The sequence below is a fragment of the Synchytrium microbalum genome, assembly GCF_006535985.1.
Source record: "Synchytrium microbalum strain JEL517 chromosome Unknown SmJEL517_scf0005, whole genome shotgun sequence".
In the NCBI taxonomy this organism is placed as follows: Eukaryota; Fungi; Chytridiomycota; class Chytridiomycetes; order Synchytriales; family Synchytriaceae; genus Synchytrium; species Synchytrium microbalum.
The window spans coordinates 36,511-59,107 of NW_022158354.1; the positions used below are offsets into that span (position 1 = coordinate 36,511).

Below are 22,597 nucleotides of genomic sequence, written 5' to 3' on the forward strand. Positions count from 1 at the left end.
GTGATGTTGTTGAGGCTCACTGTTATTTATGTCGCAGTTTTAAGTACAAGATGAGGGCAAAGATTGAGTATGAGAGAAATAGTGACATGAGAAGGCAATTAAATTATTCATTCCTGATAAGAGAAGCAACATACACCCACACAACCACAAACCCACCAGGATACGCTCTACACCCAACAGCCAATGCAAACTCCACCTTCGGATCTCCAGCAGAAAACACATCCGTAGCTCTAACAGCATTGACAACCCCATTCATATCCGCATACGCCACCCGGATAGGAAACCCACGAATGCAATACACATTCGTCAGCGCCTTCCAATCCCTGGACAAATCCGTCGAATTGTTACCCAATGTCGGTCCCAGTCCCGCTGCAACATCATCTTCAAATCGAGACAACATGCCATCAAATGTTCGTGAGCAGAGACGATTCCATCGTGTGTATTTCCGGCCTCGCCATGTTTCGATTGAGGAGATTAAAGTGCGTTCGATATTCTGTTCGAGGTCTCGCAGTTCAGATGATGGACGGATGTGGAGGGATGGTGAGATGGGTTGGATTGATTCAAAGTTGGGTGGGAGTGGGAATGATTTCGTGAAGAAAGGACGCCATGATCTTTGGTCGGAAGTATCCCATTGCACGCGGCGTGGGTCGTCTGTTTGTTGGATGTTTGCCCAGATCTGTGTGATGAAAGAGTGTGAGTGTTTCGACAAATGTGTAAAAATGGTCGAAATCGTAAACAAATGTTACTTGAATAACTCACATTCTCATGATTAAACACACATCCAATCCTCTTTAGTGGACAATGCGCATCTCGCACACTATACGTGTCGCCAGAAACAGCATCGACAATCCTCCAAGCATGTTTGCGATCAATTATAAATGGCCCTTGTGGACCAAAGCCGAATCCTGCTGGTGGTGATCGTGGCATAATTCCAGTGTGCAGCAAGGATTTGAACGAGTTCAAGAGTCCAGTCAGAGAAAACGGTGTAGAGTGATTGTTGTTGTATGGTGTTGCTTGTGGATACATTCCCGGCATCATATTGTTTGGAAATTGTTGTTGGTACATTAAATTTGGATAGTATTGTTGGTGTTGCTGGTATGGACTGGTTGGGTAATATCCACCTGCTCCGTAATGTTGCGGTTGCATTGGATGAGGATATCCACCAGTTAATGGTACTTGACCCATTTGTGGCATCGGAGGCATATGGTATCCGTTGGGAGATCCCATAACTGGTGATCCAGGTCTTGCAGATATTGGTGAAGAAGGTGCTGCTCCTGTTGGACCTGGCAAACCTTGCATCATCCAAGGTGGTGGATAACTTGGAATCTGTTGTTGCTGCTGCTGTTGGTTTGACCACCACGGACCTTGATTTGCTGGGTATCCTTGTGTTGGGAATGCACCAGGCATAGGCGACATTGGCATTGGTGGATACCCGGAGTATCGTTGTTGTGGGTATCCGAGGTATGGCATTGGCATATTCATAATTTGTGTTGATCCTGGTTGTCGTGGAACTGGCAACGAGATTGAAGCTTTAGACTTTGGCCTTGTTGGACTCGTTGGTACAAGAACACTTGGTTGTTGCTGTGGCACAGCTTGTCCCCCTTCATTAACAGCAATCCCAGGCCCCCATTCATCTTCTCTCACAGCAACAAACCAACCGCGAGTATGACTTGGTCCTGATCCCAATACTATATAAGCTTCTCGACCACTGCCCAATAAGAAATTGCACAGCCATATTGCATGTTCTGCTTGGTCTGCACAGCCCATTTCGACTACTTGGTTTACGGAGGACCATAGTTCGGTTGATGATCCGACTGCTGCTCGGAAGTGGAGGTATGGGATTGAGGACGTCCATGCGAGTAGTGCTGAGGGAGAGGTAAGATGTTCTGGTGGTTGGTATGGTCGTAAGAAGTGGGGTAGGAGGGCTGTTTTCCCTGCTAGAGTCAATGCAGTTGCCTAATGACAATAGCAGAAATTGAGTCAATCGTAGGCGATACAATCTGGTTTTTCCCATTCGCATACCATAACCGGACGATTCAAGTAACTCAGAGACTTGGTCCATTGTTCTGCATGGTTCAAAATCTTTTCACTATCATCACTCTGTGCCTAGTAAAAAACGAAGTGATTAAAACTGCAGCAATTGCGAGAGTCCCACAAATCCAATCCAAAACAACTTACAACCAAATTCAATGGACCCAACTGTGACAACGGAGGCTCCAGAACCATGAAGACATGCAAAAGCGTCCCCTGTGGTGGATCAACACCAACCATAACAGCCGCATCTGGAGCCACAAGCGACGACCTCTCATATCCAACAGTGGCAGGTGGAACACGAACACAGAAAGACCCTTCCACTCTAACTTGTTCATAAACACTTGCGAAAGGTACCGAAAAGCATCCTAGCCAATTTCTTTCACGACGGAAATGGCTGTATTCGTTACGATCTCGTTCATCGTCCACCAAGTCGATAATGATTTCGTCAAATAGGTGAAACCAGATCAATTCACTGGGAAGTTCAGATTCCATTAGCATGTCAGGACGGAAATCATTGTTGGGGACTTGGACGTCGAGTGAGAGGGTTTCATCCCAGATGGGATTGGGGCCTTCTGAGCAGGTTGTACGGGCCCGTTGTGATTGGAAGGAGATTTCGACGAATGGCTTTACGGTCTATTAGGAAAGACTGATGTTAGGAAGGTTGCAATCAAAACAAAAAAAAGCAGCAACGAACAAACTTCAATTGCGACTCACCACTAGACCATCACCACCACCAGACGCATGGCTTCCATGACTCCTTACTGGAACATTCAAAGCTCTCGCAACTTGGAAGATGAGCTGTACACGATCTGGCATCTGTACACCATCTGTTTGAGGATCTCGATACGGCCTCAATGGTCGATATGGTCTGAATAGAGTGGACAAGACCGTCGGCATGGTGGCCTGAGTTGCCAAAAAGCTGGTCTCTTTGACGTAATCAGAGACACGTTTGGGTCTTAACGAACGAGCACTTCGTAGTAAGTGATGTGCTCGTACTCGTTTGAGTAGACTGAGTTGGTTTTTGGCATCGTTGAGATTGTCTTGTGTGTGTGTTGGTGGAGCGTGAGAAGTAAGGAATTGAAGTGCATGTGTAACCATCTAAGTTCGAGAATGTAAGATTTGGATTCCTGAGAAGTTGGCAAAAGATATAGTAGAACATACTGGTGTTTCTTCAACATGAGGTACTCTGTCCCATTGTGATTCCAAAATTTCATTGTCGTCGTAAGGAATTGGGCCTCTGACTGAAGCAGCATGAGCGTTTCGGGCAATCAAGAGAGCATTTCTTTTGGTGTCAAGCTCGAATGTATGCTACGATAATGATCGTTCAGACAATCTCAGCCAAAAGAGAAACATCAAGAAACTCAATTTATACTTCCCAGTGACTTACACCAACACCAAGTGCAGAATCAATCAGCTTCTGCGATATGTTAAACCTAAACACCTTCTTGTCCTTCCAAGGTCCATTGCGACCCATTTGAAGTAATTCTCGGAATTGAAGCAAATCAACATTTCTGGGATCATTTGGATCAAGACGAGCATTGCTGATCCAATCCTATGTACGCAAAACGTTAAACAAGTAGAAGAAAAAACGCCGATTGACTATCGTGAAATGTCCAGCAGCATAACATTCAAACTCACAGTAATCTGCTGCACATTCCCCTGCCCTCCCAATCCAGGCATAGCAATCAACGCATTCAGCGGCGCAATTTGTGCCTGCTTATCATGTTCTCGATTCCAAATTCGACGGTATCGACTTGACTCAGATGGTCCAAGACTCTGACCATCAGGTCCGACACCCCAGCATAATCCAACAGATATAACACCTTTCGTGCATCGTTCTTCCATATTTGGGCCAGCAGCGGGCGCAAGATCTGGCGTCCGAGTAGGCTTGAGGTGTGTGTGGATCTTGTAAGGTCGGCCAGAGAAGGGCAGCTCTGTTCGTGCGCGGCCACGTGAGAGGGCTGTTTGTGCTGGTGGTGGAAGAGGAGGGAGGAGTTCGCATACGAATGTGTCGCCAAAGGTTCCCTAGAAAAATGTGGAAGTTGTTCAGAGGTTGATATTGATTGTTTGCTTTTGCCCTAAAACCCACAACATACCGATTCAAACATAGCAATCCTCAACTTCTCAGGCTCTTCCTTAACCAGCAATCCCACAGTCATACCAGAAACTGGATTGATTTGCTTGTTCGTTTTACTGGCAGCAGTAGCTCGAGTTCGCGGTGCTGTGGTTTCTTCCCATATTCCTCCAGTGAGTTCAAACGTATCGGGATCCAATGGTCGTGATTCAGTACGTGCTACTTCTTTATCGTTATAGTAAAGACGTAGATGGAATTGTGTGCTGAGTGCGGTAGTACGACGAGCTAATTCAGTTCGAGGAAGAGATGCAGCTGCAGTTATGGTATGTTCTGATTTGACTTGCAGAGAAAGTGTTGGAGTTCCAACTGGTCGACGTGATGTTTCCAGACGCTGCAATGAAAATTTGGTAAGAATCTTGAACCATCTCGCATTCCAACAAAAAAAACCACATTGAAACCAGCTCAAGGGAAGACCTTACTTTCAAAACAAGTGCCTTCGCTTTAGCCTCTTTAAACACCTCACGTTTCGGTTTGACAGGAACAGCGTGCTTTTCCAACAATGGACTCGTCGGTGATGCCAACTGTCCACTCTCAGCTCTCGCAGCTTTCGCCGCTCTCTCAGCCAATTTACGTGTCCGCCTCTCCTCTTTAGTCTCATTCGCCTTCTTTTGAGGCACATGTATCATAGGCGATGACGGTACAGTAGGATTCTCATCAATCCCTTGCTCCTCCATAATTGAGTGTCTCTCTTTCTCAAGCGCTTCCCACTCCTTGTATGCCTGAGACCAAGCATTCATTCGTTCCTCCTGCTCAGACTCCCATTCATCACGTAATTCTTCAACTTCTTCCCATACATCTTGTTCAAGTTCATCTACATCAGCGTCCATGTCGGGCTCAGTTACTTTGACAGTGAGTTTAAGTGATGATGTAGAATATCCTTGCTGTGCACGTAGCCGCTGTAGCTCCTGCCATAATTTTAGGATTTTGAATTCGAGGAGGCGGGAGGTTTGCGATTCTGTATCCTGTAAATACATTCAATAGCAGTGTAAGTGTTTTTTAAGCGCTGGCAAAATTATAAGCAGACCACTTACTCTTAAAAGCCTTGCATTTTTCAAATCCTGTCTCATCTCTTTAAACCGATTACCGACTTCATTCTTCTTCCTCTGCTTGTCAGCTTCAGCCCGTTCAGCCAATAGTCGATGCGCATATCCAGACGTTGACGATTTCACAGACTCGGCAGATACAGGACGTGCAGAATATATTCCATCTTCGCTAATTCCTCGTTCACGAGGATGGTCCAACTTGTATTGGTTGTATGCTGCATGCAGTGCCTGGCGAAAAAGCGTCATTTCGAGGTGCCTCAATGACAAATAACATTCATACACACATACCTCAACCTTCCTCTGACAAAATTCAACAACCTCTTCCCGATTTCTCCCTTTAAGCACCCGCCATGTGCTTTCCAACTCTCTCGCTACCCTCATTTCGTCATTCATAAGTGGATGATCATCAAACCGGACTGACGAAAGCTCTAGCACAAGCATGTATGATCCGCTTTCAATTGAACGATGCAAAGATTGTTGCCATCTTGGACGGATTTCGACGGCTAGTTCGGAATTTGGGTTTGGTGGGAGACCATGGAGGATTGGGTATGGGCGTGGAGGTTGAGATACGAGAGCTGGAGCGTCGATTATCATTCTGTGTGGTGGGTTGAACCAGTCTCTTGCACTATTGTAAATGTATGAGGAGAGTTGTTTTTTCTTCCCAATCTGCGTGTTCCTTACTAGTTTGGTTCGGATCCTCGTAACCGTCGTTCCATTTTCTGAATATTTTGGGCTGAGAAATTTGGTGGCGGCGCAACGTATAGTCCTTCTTCTTCAGGAAATCGTAGACCCTAGGAAAGACAGATTTGTCTGAGAAGGAGAAAAACAAATTGAGTGAGATTGCCATATACCTCGTATATAGTCATCCACGCATCTGATCCCGGCTTATATATCAGCTGAAGAGGATAGAAGATCTTGTCCATTGGCTATGCAAGCAGCTTCTGTTAATCAATCAAATAAAAAGACCGTGCAACGAGAGCACCCAATGGCCGCAACCGTACCATATTAAGCGAAACCTGACCCCACTTCCGAAACTCGATGAAATTGCGAGATAGACTCTGTAATGCCAATTGAGCAATCTCCATTATCTCTACAAGAATTAGGGATTGGTTACGTGTCTACCCCAAAAAAAACCTCAAAGTCTTGGATCTTACCCTCTTCTTCAGTCTTGACCGGCTGCAACAATTCCATCTGTTCTCCAACTTCAGCAATAGCGCCACCTTTAATAGTTCGAAGCTTCGGAGACGCACCAGGCGTTTTCAAGTTTCGCATATCGTCCTAACATAAAATCACGATGAGCTTCATGCGCACAAAATGGCTTGTCAAACATAGGTACCGATTCAATCGCATCAGGCTGCCGACTTAGCGTCCTCCTCTTATAACTCTGACGTCTAGGAGTATCAGGTTTCGACACAAGATTAGCGATGCTGTCATTCGCTCTGCTGTTTGATTTGAATGCGGATTTCGTGGGACGAGATGCTGGTGACTATTTCAGAAAATGTAAGAGAGCTGGAAAAAATTGAAGTGGTACTGGTTTGATACCTCATGCAAGGGTTCTAACGGTAGTCCACGACTCAAGCTTCGGCGATGATACCGCGAAGGCGATACATTTGAGGGTGTTTGAGGTGTCGCGTCAACAAGCTATAGTAATAATATAATCAGATTAGGCAAAAAAACTGGCTGGATTTACACATGGACGTACTGCATGTGTAAATGCATTCAGCACCACACCCCGTCTCGGAGTAACAGGCTCACTTATCGGCGAAGACCACTACAAAATCAAATCCCGAAAAAATCCATTAAGTCATCCTCTTAAACTCCTTTTAAGTATTCCCAAAAACTTGCTTGATCAGTTATAAGCGTCGGCGAACTGCTCCTTGGCATTATAGGTGACAATGCCCCATCGACAGAACTAGTCAATTCATTTCGACGTTCTCGTCGTTCCTGCACTCGTTTCCTAGCTCGTTCTAGTATGGCTGTTTCGCTATTTGAGATAAAAAGTCATTAGCATTGATAGCGATGAAATTTAATGCAACATACCGGTCAGCATCAGCATAATCAGCCATTTTCTATAATCTATTTTGGGTTGGAGTCTGCTCTAGATCTGGAACCAAAAAGTTTAAAAGAAGAGGGGGGGATTGTGAGTTGGATTAACCTTCGTTGCTCTTGTTGTCAAGGAGCTGAGGGATTTTGCAGCGAAGCAGTTGTAAGCGTTACGAAAGAGAGAGCTTTGTAGCACCATTTGAGGACATTTCGTAGCAGCAGGAGGGACGTGTCTCATACCCCGCGTTCGTATTTCAAAGACGATTTATGTGAAGAAATGAATGAAAAGACGCAAGTGTCGACACCAACAACTAGAAGGCTTAATGATTACAAAGCGAATAAGGTGACCTTGTTTTGGATGCATTCAAAGTAATTCAACATCTCTGTCTCCCGTTCCGGTCAAGCATATATACCGCGCCACGTATACGCACAGTAATGCCCACGCCATCTTGATACAACCTGTATTTAGGTATTACAAGGGATTATTGGAAAAAGGAAAGAGGATTTAAATTATCAGAATAAGCAGTTGCAGCTAGTTGCAGTCGTGTACAACTTCGGAACGTTGAACGTCAAAGTACATGAAGGGACACTACACAGTGTAGCTGATACTGGAGGTGACAGATTGTTGCTTGTCACTCTCCTAAAACGACAAAAAACGCATGATTCGTCAGTTCAGATTGTCTCTTTTGTTGTTTGTCGTGACCCACAAACTTACACGGTTGTCAAATTCGCAAACATTCCCAGCTGTGATGGTATTGTACCGACCATTGAGGTATTGGCAAGCAATATAGTTGACATGGTTTTATTCCACAAAGTTGAAAATGCCATTATTCTGAGAAGAGTTGGAGAAGACATGTCTGTTGATCTAACAGCCCTACGTTGTGGACAATGTATGAGAAATAAACAAAACAGAAAGTATTGCAGAAGAGCTCCTTGCTATTCGCAAGTCTACGTACAGGTTGTTTACAGGTAAAGATGATATCAATGAGATAAATGATGGGTTAATGGGAGCGAGTGATTTCAATTGGCTAAAAATTGATAAAAGGTGGAGTAGTAGTACGGGGTTTCGTCGGTCGAGAAGAAAGTTTACGCTCTTACATAGTTTGCAGTTTCGATGACGGGTATGCTTGAGAAGGAGCTTCTAAGTACCAGGATCCATATGATAACACCCTATTGATTTATCGAATGAGAATTGATCAAACAATATTTTTTTTCAACTTAGACCGACCACACTTACAATGCAGTCAAGGACGGCAACGTATACACAGCAGCAGGTATGATTCCACCCTTGTCGTTCTGATAGACGGGTGGATTTATCACGGTGCTAATAAAAACAAAGTTTGAGTTCACTATGTTCGCACCATAGAGACGGTGTTTTTTGGGCTTACAGAGTTTGCAATCCAGTAAGCAATCCAACAGATCTCGAAAGTCCAGCAGCCAGATTCGTATACTGGGGGCTCAATGTCCTAGAAATGTTTTCAAAAATATGAGAGTGGACAGCGAAAAAAATCGAAAGTCACGCGAAGCATTGAAAATCTCAAATCTCTCTACCATACAACACTTACAATGAAACAACAGTTCCGTTTCCATCACACCCAACACCAACCCACCCGCAAACAGTATAATTCGCCAACCACCCTCCCACATCGAATTCATTCATATTCACAGAATTCGATCCTGTATTCGACGATTGTGATATGGTCGTATATATATCACCCAACGCGCAGAATTGAATCGTGTTGATCTGAGGCATCTTGAGACATTGTGATGATGATGATGAGGGGCAAACTTGCTTGTAGAATTGGAGGGGAGTTAGTGTGGATGCGTCACATGGTGGTGATGATGTGGGGCTTGGAATTGCTGAAGTTGTTGTCGAAGGTATTGCGACTATTGGAACTGTTGTTGTCGTTGACGGGATTGCGAGGATTGGAATGGTGGTAGAGCGGTTAAATGATGATGACGGTGAAATAACCACGGAGGTAGGAGCAGGAATCATGGATGTGGTACTTGGCATAGCGGTTGATGGAACAGGAGCACCAACAGCACTCGAAACAGCCATACCACTTGCAACAGCACTTGCAACCTGACTAGCGGCCATCGAAACCGTCATCGTCGTGGATCCCCTCACACTCATCGTACTAGCAAGAATAGGCGACGGATTCGGACTGATGGCAGGCAGCCCGGCCAACCCACTCGTACCATCCATCACACTCTGCCTCCTAGCCTCAACCGTAAGCAGCACAGGTATCAGCACAGCCAAGAATATCGCAAGCAGGATCAGAAGGATACACAAGAGGATTCCACAGCATCCTCTGCGGTCGCGTTCATATTTGGATGCGACTTTTACGTATATCGATGTTCGACGTTCCTGTTTCCATTGTTCGAGTTCGGGGATTGGGGAGGGCGAGTTTCGGAATCTGAATATTGATGAGCGGCGTGGTTGTTGTGAGGTGGGAGTGGTGTCTAGATTGAGGTTGATGGTGTGGTTGGCTGGATCGTGTTTGTCTGATGATGAGGAAAGGAATCCGGTTGATTCTGATTGTCGGACTAACATGTAAGAGAAAAAATAGTTAATAGTGCTCAAATATTATACCGTAAAATTGCGGTGAACCTCTATTGTTCTTTGATGGAGAAAACAGTCCAACTAGGGCATCGTAAGTGTCTCCAGCGAATGTATGGCGACGGACTTGCGGATTGAATTGTCGCTTTGGTGGCATTATGCAGTCACTCGTCCAGAGCGTCCAGATATGTTTCGTCTCCCTAGGTTGGTAAAAGTTGTTGGGTTTGAATGAAAAAGCTGTGAAGTTTTGATTTTTTCACGTGTGGTTTGTGGTCAAGACATAACGCCCACACACCAACACGTTATCAAACCAGTCTCACCAATGTAAGCTAAATATTTCTTGTTTGAATAAAATTGGACAATTTGCTATACAAGTGCTAGAAACAATATTACTTTAATCGTGCTTTTTGTGTTTGCGTACCGTTAATAAAAGACCAAAACTATACCCTTACTGCTAACCACCCTGCTTAGCTAAACTTTAAAAATATATATTATTACACTTCACTGTTCATCTTTGATTCGGATCCTGTTGCCCACTACCACTGTTTGGTAGCGTTGATTGAATTATCGGGGCCAGTTTAAACCCATCCGGTGATACTGACTGCTGCTCTTGCTGATGCTGTTGGTGCATTTGCTGCTGCTGCATCTGTTGTTGCTGTGGAGTAGCGTTCGGCGGAGCACCATACGAATATCCTGACGAATATCCAGGCATCCCACCTTCCGACAATCGTGCAATAGAGCTCGGATGAGGAGGCAAGGACATTTCTGAGGCAGTATTATATGCAGGATACGATCCACGGCCTGTTTGCGGGGCGGGAGGAGGCAGACTAGCAGGTGGATTCGAATAACTGTAGTATTGTTGTGGTTGACTGGCGTATTGCACTCCACCGCGTATATTACCGCCACCAGCACTAGCACCAGATCCTGGATTCATGTTTACTGATGATCCTGGTAGTGGTGGACCGCCACCTGATTGTGGTTGACCTGAACTAGTCACTGGAGATGGATATGATAGTTGGTCGGCACTATAGTTTGAGTATGGAGGTCCGGATTGAGACAATAGAGTTGGTGGGACAGGCGAGACTCCATATTTCGGTGGTCCGTGCATCGGGATTGGCATTGGTGATATTGGACTTTGAGCAGCATGTGCTACAGGTTGTTGCTGCTGTTGTTGAGTAGACATGTGATGTCCATGTTCTGGTAGAGCGCGATCATCAAATCCTGTCATATATGTATAAGCTGTGGGACGAGCTTGCAGAGATGCATAACTCGTTGTAGTATATGGTCCAGACCTAGAATCAAACACGGGATACTCTTCCGCGTGGTAACCTGTTGGTGGTCCTTGCCCCGATGGATGAACATTACCGACTTGTCCATTACCCATATTCGCAGTCTCGTTGCTATAATACTGGTTGTATATAGTTTGGTTTGATGGTGGCATTGTCGTTGATGGCACACCGTTTGGATGTCCATATGAATAGAGTGAGGGTTCATAATAGGCGGCTGTTGTACTAGCACGCAGAGGATATGCTACTACAGTAGAATGATAACCAGCTGAAGGTGGATAACCAGTTGAGGCTGGATATGATGACGGCGGATAATTCTGAGGATAGATGGTCGATGCAGGATATCCAGCAGGAATGGAAGCATTGGATGCTTGGGTCGTATATACTGGATGATACAGTACTTGTTGTTGCTGTTGTTTCTGTTCGTTTACCATCGAAGGATCCTGAGCTTTTGGACCTAGGAAGGCATTTACCATTTTATGGAAGCGAGGATCATCACTACCACTACTCTTTGCAGATAGTCCACGTGGCTGGGACGTATCATAGGTATATGGTGCCATGTCTTCCAGTTCATCGTCTGATTCACTACCTCCATCAGACTCGTTTGCTGCACCACCCTTTTTCCTACTCTTCTTCTTAGCCACAGGGCTCTCGTCTCTTTCAGACGGCTCTCTCTTGTTACCCCTGAGAATATGTTTGTGAGCTTGCTTTCGGCAGATTGACTTGTGAAATCACGTACTTTCTCATACGAAGTTCCTTTCGAATTCGGATTTTGAGCCCCTGTTCTGCAAAAGCCCTCGACAATAACGTTGATTCTTCCATACCAGGAAACTTTTTCGCTGGATATACATCTATAGCAAAAAACGACACAGTTAGAGTACTATCATGCACCTTCCACTACCACAAACATACTGAATATATCCGATATTATACTGGCACAATAAAATATTTCAGCAGCAATGATTTCAAAGAGCGAGAATTTGAGCCTATATGCTCCTTCCATTCTGACACTTAGATCCGGAAACACGAAAAACCCTCCATCTTTGCTATCAACGTCCTTTAAGCGATACAAGGACGATACAATGGAGCCAGTAGTGGATCTAGTTTTGCCATCGCGTAACAAGTGTAGCTCCTCTTCCGAGTCGGGCGAGACAAGTGACGCATACATGAAGTAGTATGGATTGTACAAGTATGCGCTAAGTTGAATGGGCCAAGAAGGTTAGATTTGGTTTCCAGCTATATGTAATGACAAGGGAAGTAGTACTTTTCGTCGTTAGTGGAAGCATCTTGTATTTCCAGTTGAACGATAGGAGGTGGATCGACAGGTCGTCGGTCGACTAAGTGAACAAGCATAATGCGATGAGGGTCAACGGGGCGATATGGAAGGGTTGAATGTACTGTATGCAACTCGATACCTTTCTCCCCAAAGCCACACATGCGAGAATGTTTTGGTTGCTGCCTGAGTACCAGATGGTATGTTCTTGTTTGGCGAGCTCTGGGATGAGGCAGGTTTACGAACGTGTATTGCGATGATTTATCATCGTTGTTTGCTCCCAGAGCAGGAGACATTGTAGGTGCGGTGTCCTTGAGGCAATGTGATGCTTTTGACTGTAAAATGCAAACTTTGTTGTTGACAAATATAGAGGACCTAGAGCTGTGACTCCAATGCGCGTGAGATTTCAGGTACCATACACAGGACACCAATAGCAAACTTGCCCTTGTTTAGTTCCAAGTAAGTTGACTAATTTTGGCAAGTTGTTTTGACGTTCAACTTTTGACGATTGACAACGGACGGGATCCCATGACGAAAAGTATCAACCTGTGTCAAAGTCAAAGTTTACCAAATTTACGCGTTCAACTTTCATATGAAATCTCTTTATGTTATTAAACGCGATGGAAATATGGAAATGTAGTTCTCTCTTCGTGTTTGCTTGAGCGGATCTGACACGTTTAAGACTCCAGAAATGTATCCTAAATCAATTCTTGACCATATAATATACATCAGAGACCTTTCTTGTAGTCGTCACCGTGTCAGTTCGTCAAAGTACAATAGACCAGACATTCCATCAAACAATGAGCTCACTGTTGTCCGCAGTAGGATGCTGGAATGGAGCGCCTGCCCTGTCATATACTATAGGCACCACGAGTCAGCTGTCGGATACTCTGGTGTCTGCCACGGATGCGGGCTGGATTTGCTTGTTCAAGCTATTACATCCAAACTCAACAAATACAAATCAACAGCTATCTGTAGGCTCATAATTACTACCAATATTCTATAGCACTTCTCTACGCGATCCATTGACCCACTCTCTCACCCTTGTAGATTGCACCCAATCTATTTTTAATTGGACATTGCGCACGAATCACTACTCTCGTGCTATGTCGTCTCGAAGTCGATGGCGTCGTAACGCGTGAAAATGTACTCGTAACGGGCGACGAAGTGGGTCTAGTCGCCATGTGGGATTTGGCTGACGGGAGATGCTTGCAAACAAACGTTAGGGCTCTCAATGGAAGCATTACTTGTCTCAAGGTTGGACCATGTTGTGTTTCCATGAAAGAGAGACGTCGGGAACTCATTTTGTTATATTTTTAGATGACGTCGTCAAATGCATACTTTGTTTGTGCGGGTCATTCAACAAACGTGAATATCTTGGACGCTTCAACACTCGACGCAAGTTCTTTGCTTCATACTAACGTAATTTCGTAGATCTCTAACGAATTCTGCTTTTGGATGTAGGTCATCAAATCATGTAACGTGTTTGACGATTGGACGGCTTGCATGACATTATATCCAACAGGCAAAAAAACCACTAATGTTGTTTTGATGGTCGAGTCCACACATACTAATACTCCAAAGCAACACTTAGAGACCAGAGGAGTTGAAAAACTAAACATAATTACATACGACGGCACTCTACATTCAAGCACAATCCTCGACGAATCCAAACTCGACATTCAAACACAATTAGATACCAAACCCACCAAGCTGGACTTTGGAACTTCTCTTCCAAGCATTGGCATAGAGACAAACGTATTCGATAAAAACCTCATGAGCATACTGCATCGAAATGTCTGCATGTTGTATGTTTTGGGCAAGTCTGGACCAACGTTTCTGGCTAGACTCGACAAGGCTCAAGAGCATGGGCAGGCGTGGGCTGGATCCAGATTCATGTCTGCGAGAACTATACTGTTATGGACGATGGTGAGCTTTTTGGGCAACAAGTGGACCTTGCAGATCACATTATGTGCGATGGATTCACTCACCACGATTTCTTAATATAGGCTGGAAGCGCCTTCTTGTTTTATATAGGTCCAGAGTCAGAGATTAAGCATTCTGCTATAAAGGAGGTGCCTCCATCGTCTATCGTGTTGTTTTCAGATGGTGCTGCAGCTTCATATTGTTCACGTCTCGTACCTGGTGCACAAGACTATTTGACTTATCGGTAAGTCCTCGGAAAGAATGTTGGTGTCGATGCTAGCAGTGTATCAAGTACCGTCGAATGCTGTCAAACCAGAGGTTAACCATCGTTCGTTTGCAGTGCGACAACCCTTTTGGCCTCCTTTTCACATTCACTGGACTCCTCATCCACCACATCACCTTCGCGAGCTGCCACTGTAATTTACATACCTCCATGCTTGTCACAGCCAACTCATTATCTTGCATCGTTCCAACGTGACGGAACTGTGACTCAATGGACATTTTGGGCTTCTATTTCCGGAAAGGAGTTGATAGATATAGGAGTTGCCAAATCTCCTCGATCTGATAGAAATACTAAAATGGTGGTGAAACCTTCGAAAGGTGTGTATGCATATCAGCAACGTCCTTTTTATCGCGTTACGACTCACTTTCCAACAATTCAGAATGGAATCTTGCTGACTCATGGCCATTGCAAAAACTGGAAAATTCCCTGTCGATGTCGATAGCGACGCCCATTCAAGATCATCATTTAGCAGTTGGTTATGGTAAACCGATTTGTCTTGAACAAAAAAAAATTCACGAAATATGCGTCTTACACTATCACGACTTTCTTCTTAGTCGACGGCTCAATACGAATCATGCCATTATCAACGCCATTCTTCCATAACGTCAATGACGTCAACTCATTGCCAGACGTGGCAACACTGACTGGACACACTGCAAAAGTGACGAGTCTATTGGCTCCTTCACCAAGCCAATGTGACGGCAGACGGTATCTGATATCTGGAAGTGCTGATTGTTCTGTTAGAGTGTGGGATCTAGAGTAAGTGGTAACAACAAAAAAGCACTCTAGGTGTCCAGGAACATCCAAGACGATTGACTAACTTCATTTTATCACGCTTAGACAACCCACGGCCAAACCCACTGTATATATATCGCATTCATCCCCTGTAACTAGCATCATCACCATCCCACCAGAAACCTTGTCACCATCAACAAGCTATACATTCATGTCTGTATCACACATCACCAAATCATTTTCATTGTTTAAACCATCATCACCTCAAGTATTTTGTCGATTCCCTGGATTTGGACGAGAGCAGTCTCATAGTCCCTTATCACGGACCAATGGACTGTTGGCCATACATTTTCGAAAAGCTGATGATTTCATACTTTTCGAGCAAGAAAATGGGAATGTGTTGGTGTTTAATGCTTTGACTGGTGTTTGTGAACGTATTTTAGAAGCCGAGAGTGCTCTAAGTGCTATTGCTGCTTGTGATGCTAAAGTCAAGTGAGTTGAATAGACGCTCATGTTTACATGTTTTTTTTGGTGTTCTCACCACTCCTATTGCTAGTTGTCGAGCACCTGGAGAAGAGTACTTGGCTGCAAATGTTCGGCAAATAGCATGTACCATTCCATTATTTACCACGATAGAATGTGAGTCAAATCTCGCCAGTTGAATTTGGCTTTGTTGACAATCTTCTTGTTTCGTTAATTAGCACCACCGCCATTGACTCTCTTCCTTTTCAACACCAAACGTTTGATATCCGACATGAATACCACCACGAGAACTCTCAGTCCTCCCCCATCATCTCCACAACGCAGCACCTCCAAGGACTCCTTTTTAAATTCTCCTGCTATACTACCACGATCAGGAGCATCACGAAACAATCCACCATCACCAAATAAATCCAGAAACATGATTAGTGCCATGTCACCAGTCAATAATGGTAACGATGATGCAGCATCAGATTCAAGTGCGCCACCCAGGAACCCACTAGATTATGATTTGGTGTTTGCTTGTTTCTCGGCTTTGGCTTCTTGGGGTGTTGATGATGGTATAGATGAATTGTACAGAGACAAGTTGGGAATGCAGAGACCTAGAGATGGTGTTTGTGTTGGGACTAGAGGGTGAGTTCAACGAGAGGGATGCGAGAAACATCTTGTTTTTGACGTTGATTGGTTTCTCTTTTGGCACAGAGCCAACGGATTCTTGTCAATAATGGCTCCAATGAAAGATGAACAGCCAGGGCAACGACTATGGAAGACGTCTCCGACTATTTCAGCTGCGAAGTTACTTGAGATTTTGGCTGTGGCACGCTCAATCTTATCTACCAAAGGTATCATCACTCTCTTTACTGTATTTTGTTGAGTCGAGTTGATTGATTGAAGTCATCTAAAAATTCAGGTCTTGAAGGCGAAATCAGTACACTTTTGACATATTATGGTGCAATATTGCCTGGACGGATTGGTAGCGGTTTCTGTTTTCCGTCTTTTGCATTTTTGGCAAAGTATTGGCAGGATCCAATAAGTAAGTCTAATTTTATAGAGCCTTTTAGGTAATTTTCTTTACGCATGCAAATCACTCATTATTTCATTTCAGTTGATGTACAGGAAGCTGCACGCACATTGTTTGCATCTACTGTATCAAAGATGGATGTGAATGTACGTGATGGCATCATACAGTATTGGCATTCGTTGCGTAAGTCATCCATTCTTGAACGAGCGGGATCAGTTCAGTTCTCACATTTTTCGTCGCGTCGAGTAGTTCCTACATTGGTATCCAACAAGAAACCAGTGAAAACCAACATGCGAGCAGCCGTCATCCTGGGTATAATAACATCCGACAATCCAGGCCTTATACCAGTCTTAATATGCAAAGACGTCGCACAATCTCTCGATTTACTTATACACGAAGATGCCAAATCAGCATATCGTGCTGCAGCTATTGAACTCATTGGTCGTGGATGGTCGACATGGGAGCCCTACGTTAACGGATCAGCGGTATTTAGACATGTTGTTGCATCTACAGGACTGATACCACCAATACCGGGCGCAATCACATCACCGCAACGTAAAGGAGTGATGAATGTTCTTGGTGGTGGTACGAGTAATACAGGTTCGTATACTGGAAGTGGGAATCCTGGTAGTGGTGTTGGTACACCAAGTGATGGTGGTGGTGGTGAACAGATACCACGAGAATTAGCTATTTTGGCAAGACAATCTGTATTGATGATTGCAACAGCCAATCCTGGATTGTTTGCTAGTACTATTGTATTTGATTTGGGACATGCCAAGACTGCTGCTGAACGAGCTGGTGGGTTGAGATTGTTGGGGATGTTTATGGCAAAGGTGAGTATTCAAAACATTTGAGTTTAAGAACCATGTCCCGTTCCCTAAAATTGCTGACATGGGTTTTTTTTTGCTATCCGCATCGTAGAAACCTCTGATATTATATGGAAGCATACCAAAGATTGCAGAAGCCATTGTTCGATCACTGGATCCAAATATCCCGACCATCCGAGAAGCATTGTTGCCAGCAGCTACTGCAGCCCTAGCTGAATTAGTCCATGTTTATCCTAATGCGTCATTCCATGGCACAAGTCAAAGGCTGACGGTTGGTGGACCTGATGGTGCGATTGTCTTGTATGATTTGAGGACTGCTACGAGGATGCAAGTTCTTGAGGTATAGTTTCAATCTACTGTATGAGATTGATGAATTTTTTTGGCCTCGCAGCTCATCTCTTCACTTTTCCACAGGGACATACAAAACCCGTCAGTGCCGTATCATTCTCGTCGGACGGTAAACTCTTAGCCAGTTTCTCTGTTGAAGAAAACAGTGTACGGTTTTGGCAACCTGCTGGAGGCTTGCTTGGTGCCGCATCTGCATTAGCTGGTGTTGTGGGAGGAGTTGTGCAATTGAGACAGTTTAGGACTTTTAGTGTTGGACCTGCTGAGTGTATGTATCGTTGAACTTTACACTTTGGTTGACACATTGTTGCTGACAACGGACTTTTTTCTAGCAAACGTACCTCCCACGTCAGTATTAGAGGAAGTATCCTTTGAATGGGTTTCTGATCGAGGAGTGAAACTCAAGACTGTTCGAGGAGTGCAGTTGCAATTCACAGTCTAAGTAGTATGTTAAAAAGTGTTTACATGTATATGTATATACCCGAGCTAAAACATGATATTATATACAGTTTTTGAGTCCTTCTACCTATGAGTTCTAGCTATTTTGCCTTCACGCAGACGCTAATCTAGCCTTCAATATCTATCCATGAAGTCCTATCTATTTTGCATTCAAGCAGATGATAATCTAGCCATCAATGTATCCAACCGACGATTCAAGGTCCTTCTTTCTTCACGGTGTTCACCAGCGAGACCATCCAGGACTTTGATTTGGAGCTCAGCGATGGTTGCGTCCAATAACTGATGACTCTCTTTATCGTTTGATAGTGTAACGCCCTTTAATTCGATTTCGAAAAAGGTGACGAGTTGGTTTGCGGTGTAGAGCTTTGTAGTGTCGTTTTGTGAGATCTATAGGTGATGATTTATTGTTGATTATCGACACGCCATTTACAGTGCAAGGATGAATAGTTGGAGGCATAAAGGTATTTCGTTCCAACACTCACCACATCAGCTACTGTAACTTGAGCAGTTGATACCGTCGTTCGTACACGTAATTTGACCTCCTCTTCAGTCAGTATCAGTTGATCTGGAACCCTCGCATTTGCTACACCACTCTGTTGCTCGTCCTTGACACCAACATCTTCACCATCAGCGATATCGCCACTACTATTACAAAGAAGCCATTCATGATGATCATTTAACCGACTCTTCAATGCCTCAATCCGTGTTTTCAGAGCAGTAGCAACCTCAGCGTCCGATTCGTCTACCAAATGTTGCGATTTCTGATGCACGGCGTTTATGAAGACATCACAGTCGACGAGTATATCTGTTGATTGGTGAGCGGAAGTCAAGAAATCTTGGTCGGTTAAGAAGTCGATTCTTGCTAATACGTGTTGTATCAGACTGTAAATTATTTTTGGGTGTGGAATCTCTGTGAGGAAGGATTGTGAGCGTAAGAGAGTGTGTATGTGACTTATAGAGTCACTTTGGGAAGCTTTATCAGTGGTTTCTGACATTCTATCCATCCTTGTTTCACAGGCTGTCGACGCTTTTGGGACGACTGGAGTTTGAATGTCGGCCGACGATGCAATCGCCCTTTTCAAACAACGGCTAGTGGAGGTTAAAGCACGGTCGCGACGTGTTTTTGATCCAGCTCTCGCTCCTGGTGTCTATCGACGTGATGACGCATGGGAAATCAGACCGTGTTTGCAGCCCATCAAGCCAGCTCCTGATCAATGTTGTGGAACAGGTGAAAGCACGCAAATCTTTCTCACTCCATCGATAGAATTCATATCCTTTGTTTCAGGTTGCACTCCATGTGTCTACGACGTGTTTCGGGACGAGGTGGATGTTTACAATCGCAACACCCAAACTCTTAACGATGAGCTAAAGAGAAGGCTCGTTTCTGTTGAAGATCTAGGAGATTTCGTGCTAATCAACAAGGCGTCAGATGACGAGCTGTTGTCAAACAATGCAGAAGTCGTGCTGGTTGCAAAGGAGTACAGGCCTTTTACGATTACTGAGGTTTTAAGAGTTGGAAGTTGTGGATTACATATTGTGGGACAAGTTCCGCCAGATCCCGTCCTGCGTATTGAACGTCGCCTCAATCTGTCAGCAAGCCAGCACTTGCTTTGCAGGTAACTTTGCCTGCAAACAGAGAAGATGACGTGGTTTGCTGAATGAATTGTTTTGTTGTAGATTACATGCTGAGAATGGTGAATCTGTAACACGACCGTATACCCCAACTACCCATCCTCATGTGTTTGGGAGATTTGATCTGATGGTAAAATTGTATCCTAGTGGCAAAATGTCTCATTTGCTTGAATCGCTGAAGCCTGGATCGACTGTGGATATGAGAGGTCCTATAGATCCTATAGATGAAGTTACGTATACTCCTGGCATGGTGAGTTGCAAATTGCTTGTGACACATTTCAGCCATAAACTGGGCGTTTTTTTTTCCCTCGCAAACACAAACGCACGTCCCACAATAGGCTCGGCACATTATATTGATTGCTGGAGGCTCAGGCATAACGCCATTCTATCAAATCTTGCTCTCGATCGAAGCAAAACAGCCCATCTTTCCAACTCGAAGCACGCTCATATATTCAGCACGGACAGTCGAAGATTTGTGGTTGAGAAAAGATATTGATACTATTGCACGTCGTAGTGCAGGACGTATCGCTGCGAATTATGTTATATCCAAGGTAACCATACTTTAGTGTATGGGAGCTTTTGCTTGAGCTAACACTCAGTTTTCCAAAGCACATATCTAAACACCAACGGATTCCAAACTTGAAACTTCCATACGGACAACGTCTCACACGACAGACTCTTGAATTGTTGCTTCCCGCTGTTCTGGATCTGGAAAATGAGTCTACTATTAGGGTTAATGAAGACGGGGTGCTTGATTATGTTGTCATGATCTGCGGACCAGAGTCATTCAACAAGGACGTGTCTTGTTGGATGAAAGAACTAGGATATGAGCGTATACACGTATATAAGTCATAAAACAATTCTGACGCCTGTCAAAGTCTTGCCTCATCCGCTCAGAAGTCACGACCTCAAACCTAAATTTTTAGAAACAAATACATGGTTGTAATTTATTAGCAATTGTAGATGCAATGCCTCGAACTAGAGTCTCATTCTCCGAGAGTATGGAAGCAAATGGCAAGATCACTGAATATCATGAAAATGCCTCTTCGTCTGGCAAATTTCGAAAGAGTTAGTTGTCGTTTGATGTTTTATGATTAAAATGCCAGTAATCTAATTTTTCATATGTGCTTGTAGACTACAGCGTCACGGTCTCCACTGATTCACTTGAATGTACATCAACATCTGGCACATGTCGACGTTTTTGGGAGCATGTTTTGACAAGTTGTACTTTTCGGAAAACTGATCCATATTTCACCGTGTAGATACATATACAAACATCAGCCATGAACTGCTGATGTCCTACTTACGATCCGATCGTAACCGTGTCCATCTGGCATCATCATCACCCCTCGAGCCATCATCATCGGAGCCAGCTCTTGACCCGGAATCAGACGATGCAATGGTCGACGATGATCTACGTCCTCATCATGATCATCGTCCTGCTAGTATAGTAAACTCGACCAAGTCCGAATCACACGCCGCTGCCACATCATCGTCATCACCTGACAGCAAACAAACTCCAACAAACAACACACCACAAAAGAGAAAGAAGAACAGCAAGAACCAACGTACTGATAGCAGTGATGATGATCCTACTCCAGTTGTTGTGAATGATAAGAAGCCGTCGCAGCAAGTCATGCAGCGAAAACAGAAAAGGCAAAAGACTGATGATAGTAATAATAGTGGTAGTGCTGCTCGACTTGTCAAAACAGAAGAATCATCATCTGCAAGTGCTGTCACGCCGGTCGTGACTCCATCACCATTTATGTGTGCTGCACCAACTGTATCAATGACACCTGCTGTCAATCCAACATCAACTTCAACTTTTGGATCTGCTTCATCGCCACCACCACACAAAGTTTTGAAGGGGAACGATCTTGCATTGTTGGGAAATGATGGACAAGATTCTGGTCGGTTCTTGGAGTTGATACGTCAAGGTATATTTTCTGCAGAAAATCGCAGTTTGTTTTTGCTAACGCTTTCTTCTCCATTATTGTTTCTTTTAGGTAGTCAAGTCGTCTCGTTCACTCAAACATTTGGTTTATCAGTTCTGATTGTCATGCCAAGTGGCAAGATTCAACGCTTCCCATTCGTCATGGAGGTATGGCTGTTTAAGTCCATACAGTGCTTCTTTTGCCTCTCATCTCAAACACCACCCACATAACAGGACATCTCAAAATACTCTTACGCAATGGAACTATACGCAACAAAACCACCAAACTCCGACAAACTGTATCATACTGCTGGCGCAACAATTGCTGGCTGCCTTTCATTTGGTGGCAAGATTGTTTATGCCGAAAAAGTGTCTCGAAATGTCGTTTACATTCGTCGTGGTGATTCAGCTGAAGTGGAAACTCTGTTTGATGTTGGTACGTTGACTTTTAACGCCATTGTGGGATGATCAAAGAGTAAAGACAGAGAGGAAATGGAGGAGGAGGAAGTAGGGTATTTATGAACATTCGGGTTGTTTTTTGTATGAAATTGTTTGTATAAAAAAGAGGGAAACGACAAAAGGG

The 22,597-nt window shown here is 44.2% G+C and overlaps 4 protein-coding genes across 4 annotated transcripts; 2 read left to right on the forward strand and 2 right to left on the reverse strand.

The window, feature by feature from the left end:
• Nucleotides 1-103: 103 nt before the first annotated feature.
• Nucleotides 104-7,277, reverse strand: SmJEL517_g01415 (uncharacterized protein; the record flags this gene model as incomplete). The annotated part of the gene is made up of 21 exons (XM_031167343.1): nucleotides 104-676; nucleotides 760-1,956; nucleotides 2,023-2,106; nucleotides 2,179-2,667; nucleotides 2,749-3,132; nucleotides 3,196-3,342; nucleotides 3,422-3,586; nucleotides 3,673-4,059; nucleotides 4,131-4,499; nucleotides 4,588-5,130; nucleotides 5,200-5,439; nucleotides 5,500-5,836; nucleotides 5,893-6,002; nucleotides 6,063-6,137; nucleotides 6,213-6,301; nucleotides 6,366-6,489; nucleotides 6,548-6,697; nucleotides 6,754-6,852; nucleotides 6,914-6,982; nucleotides 7,030-7,195; nucleotides 7,252-7,277. 21 exons carry the CDS (start codon nucleotides 7,275-7,277, stop codon nucleotides 104-106), a joined length of 5,823 nt encoding a protein of 1,940 aa, XP_031026466.1.
• Nucleotides 7,278-10,322: 3,045 nt separating this feature from the next.
• On the reverse strand, nucleotides 10,323-12,669 carry SmJEL517_g01416 (uncharacterized protein; the record flags this gene model as incomplete). The annotated part of the gene is made up of 5 exons (XM_031167344.1): nucleotides 10,323-11,784; nucleotides 11,840-11,951; nucleotides 12,013-12,296; nucleotides 12,365-12,437; nucleotides 12,516-12,669. The coding sequence occupies 5 exons, from the start codon at nucleotides 12,667-12,669 to the stop codon at nucleotides 10,323-10,325; spliced, it is 2,085 nt and encodes a 694-aa protein (XP_031026465.1).
• Nucleotides 12,670-13,173: 504 nt separating this feature from the next.
• On the forward strand, nucleotides 13,174-18,432 carry SmJEL517_g01417 (uncharacterized protein; the record flags this gene model as incomplete). The annotated part of the gene is made up of 18 exons (XM_031167345.1): nucleotides 13,174-13,347; nucleotides 13,424-13,630; nucleotides 13,694-13,741; nucleotides 13,838-14,302; nucleotides 14,383-14,543; nucleotides 14,640-14,899; nucleotides 14,962-15,063; nucleotides 15,137-15,341; nucleotides 15,423-15,809; nucleotides 15,874-15,956; nucleotides 16,019-16,430; nucleotides 16,500-16,639; nucleotides 16,708-16,830; nucleotides 16,903-17,001; nucleotides 17,068-17,651; nucleotides 17,740-17,985; nucleotides 18,060-18,258; nucleotides 18,323-18,432. The coding sequence occupies 18 exons, from the start codon at nucleotides 13,174-13,176 to the stop codon at nucleotides 18,430-18,432; spliced, it is 4,005 nt and encodes a 1,334-aa protein (XP_031026464.1).
• Nucleotides 18,433-19,499: 1,067 nt separating this feature from the next.
• SmJEL517_g01418 (uncharacterized protein) lies at nucleotides 19,500-22,482 on the forward strand (the record flags this gene model as incomplete). The annotated part of the gene is made up of 9 exons (XM_031167346.1): nucleotides 19,500-20,065; nucleotides 20,127-20,331; nucleotides 20,420-20,632; nucleotides 20,691-20,921; nucleotides 21,008-21,149; nucleotides 21,216-21,251; nucleotides 21,344-22,018; nucleotides 22,088-22,182; nucleotides 22,249-22,482. The coding sequence occupies 9 exons, from the start codon at nucleotides 19,500-19,502 to the stop codon at nucleotides 22,480-22,482; spliced, it is 2,397 nt and encodes a 798-aa protein (XP_031026469.1).
• Between the last annotated feature and the right edge of the window lie 115 nt (nucleotides 22,483-22,597).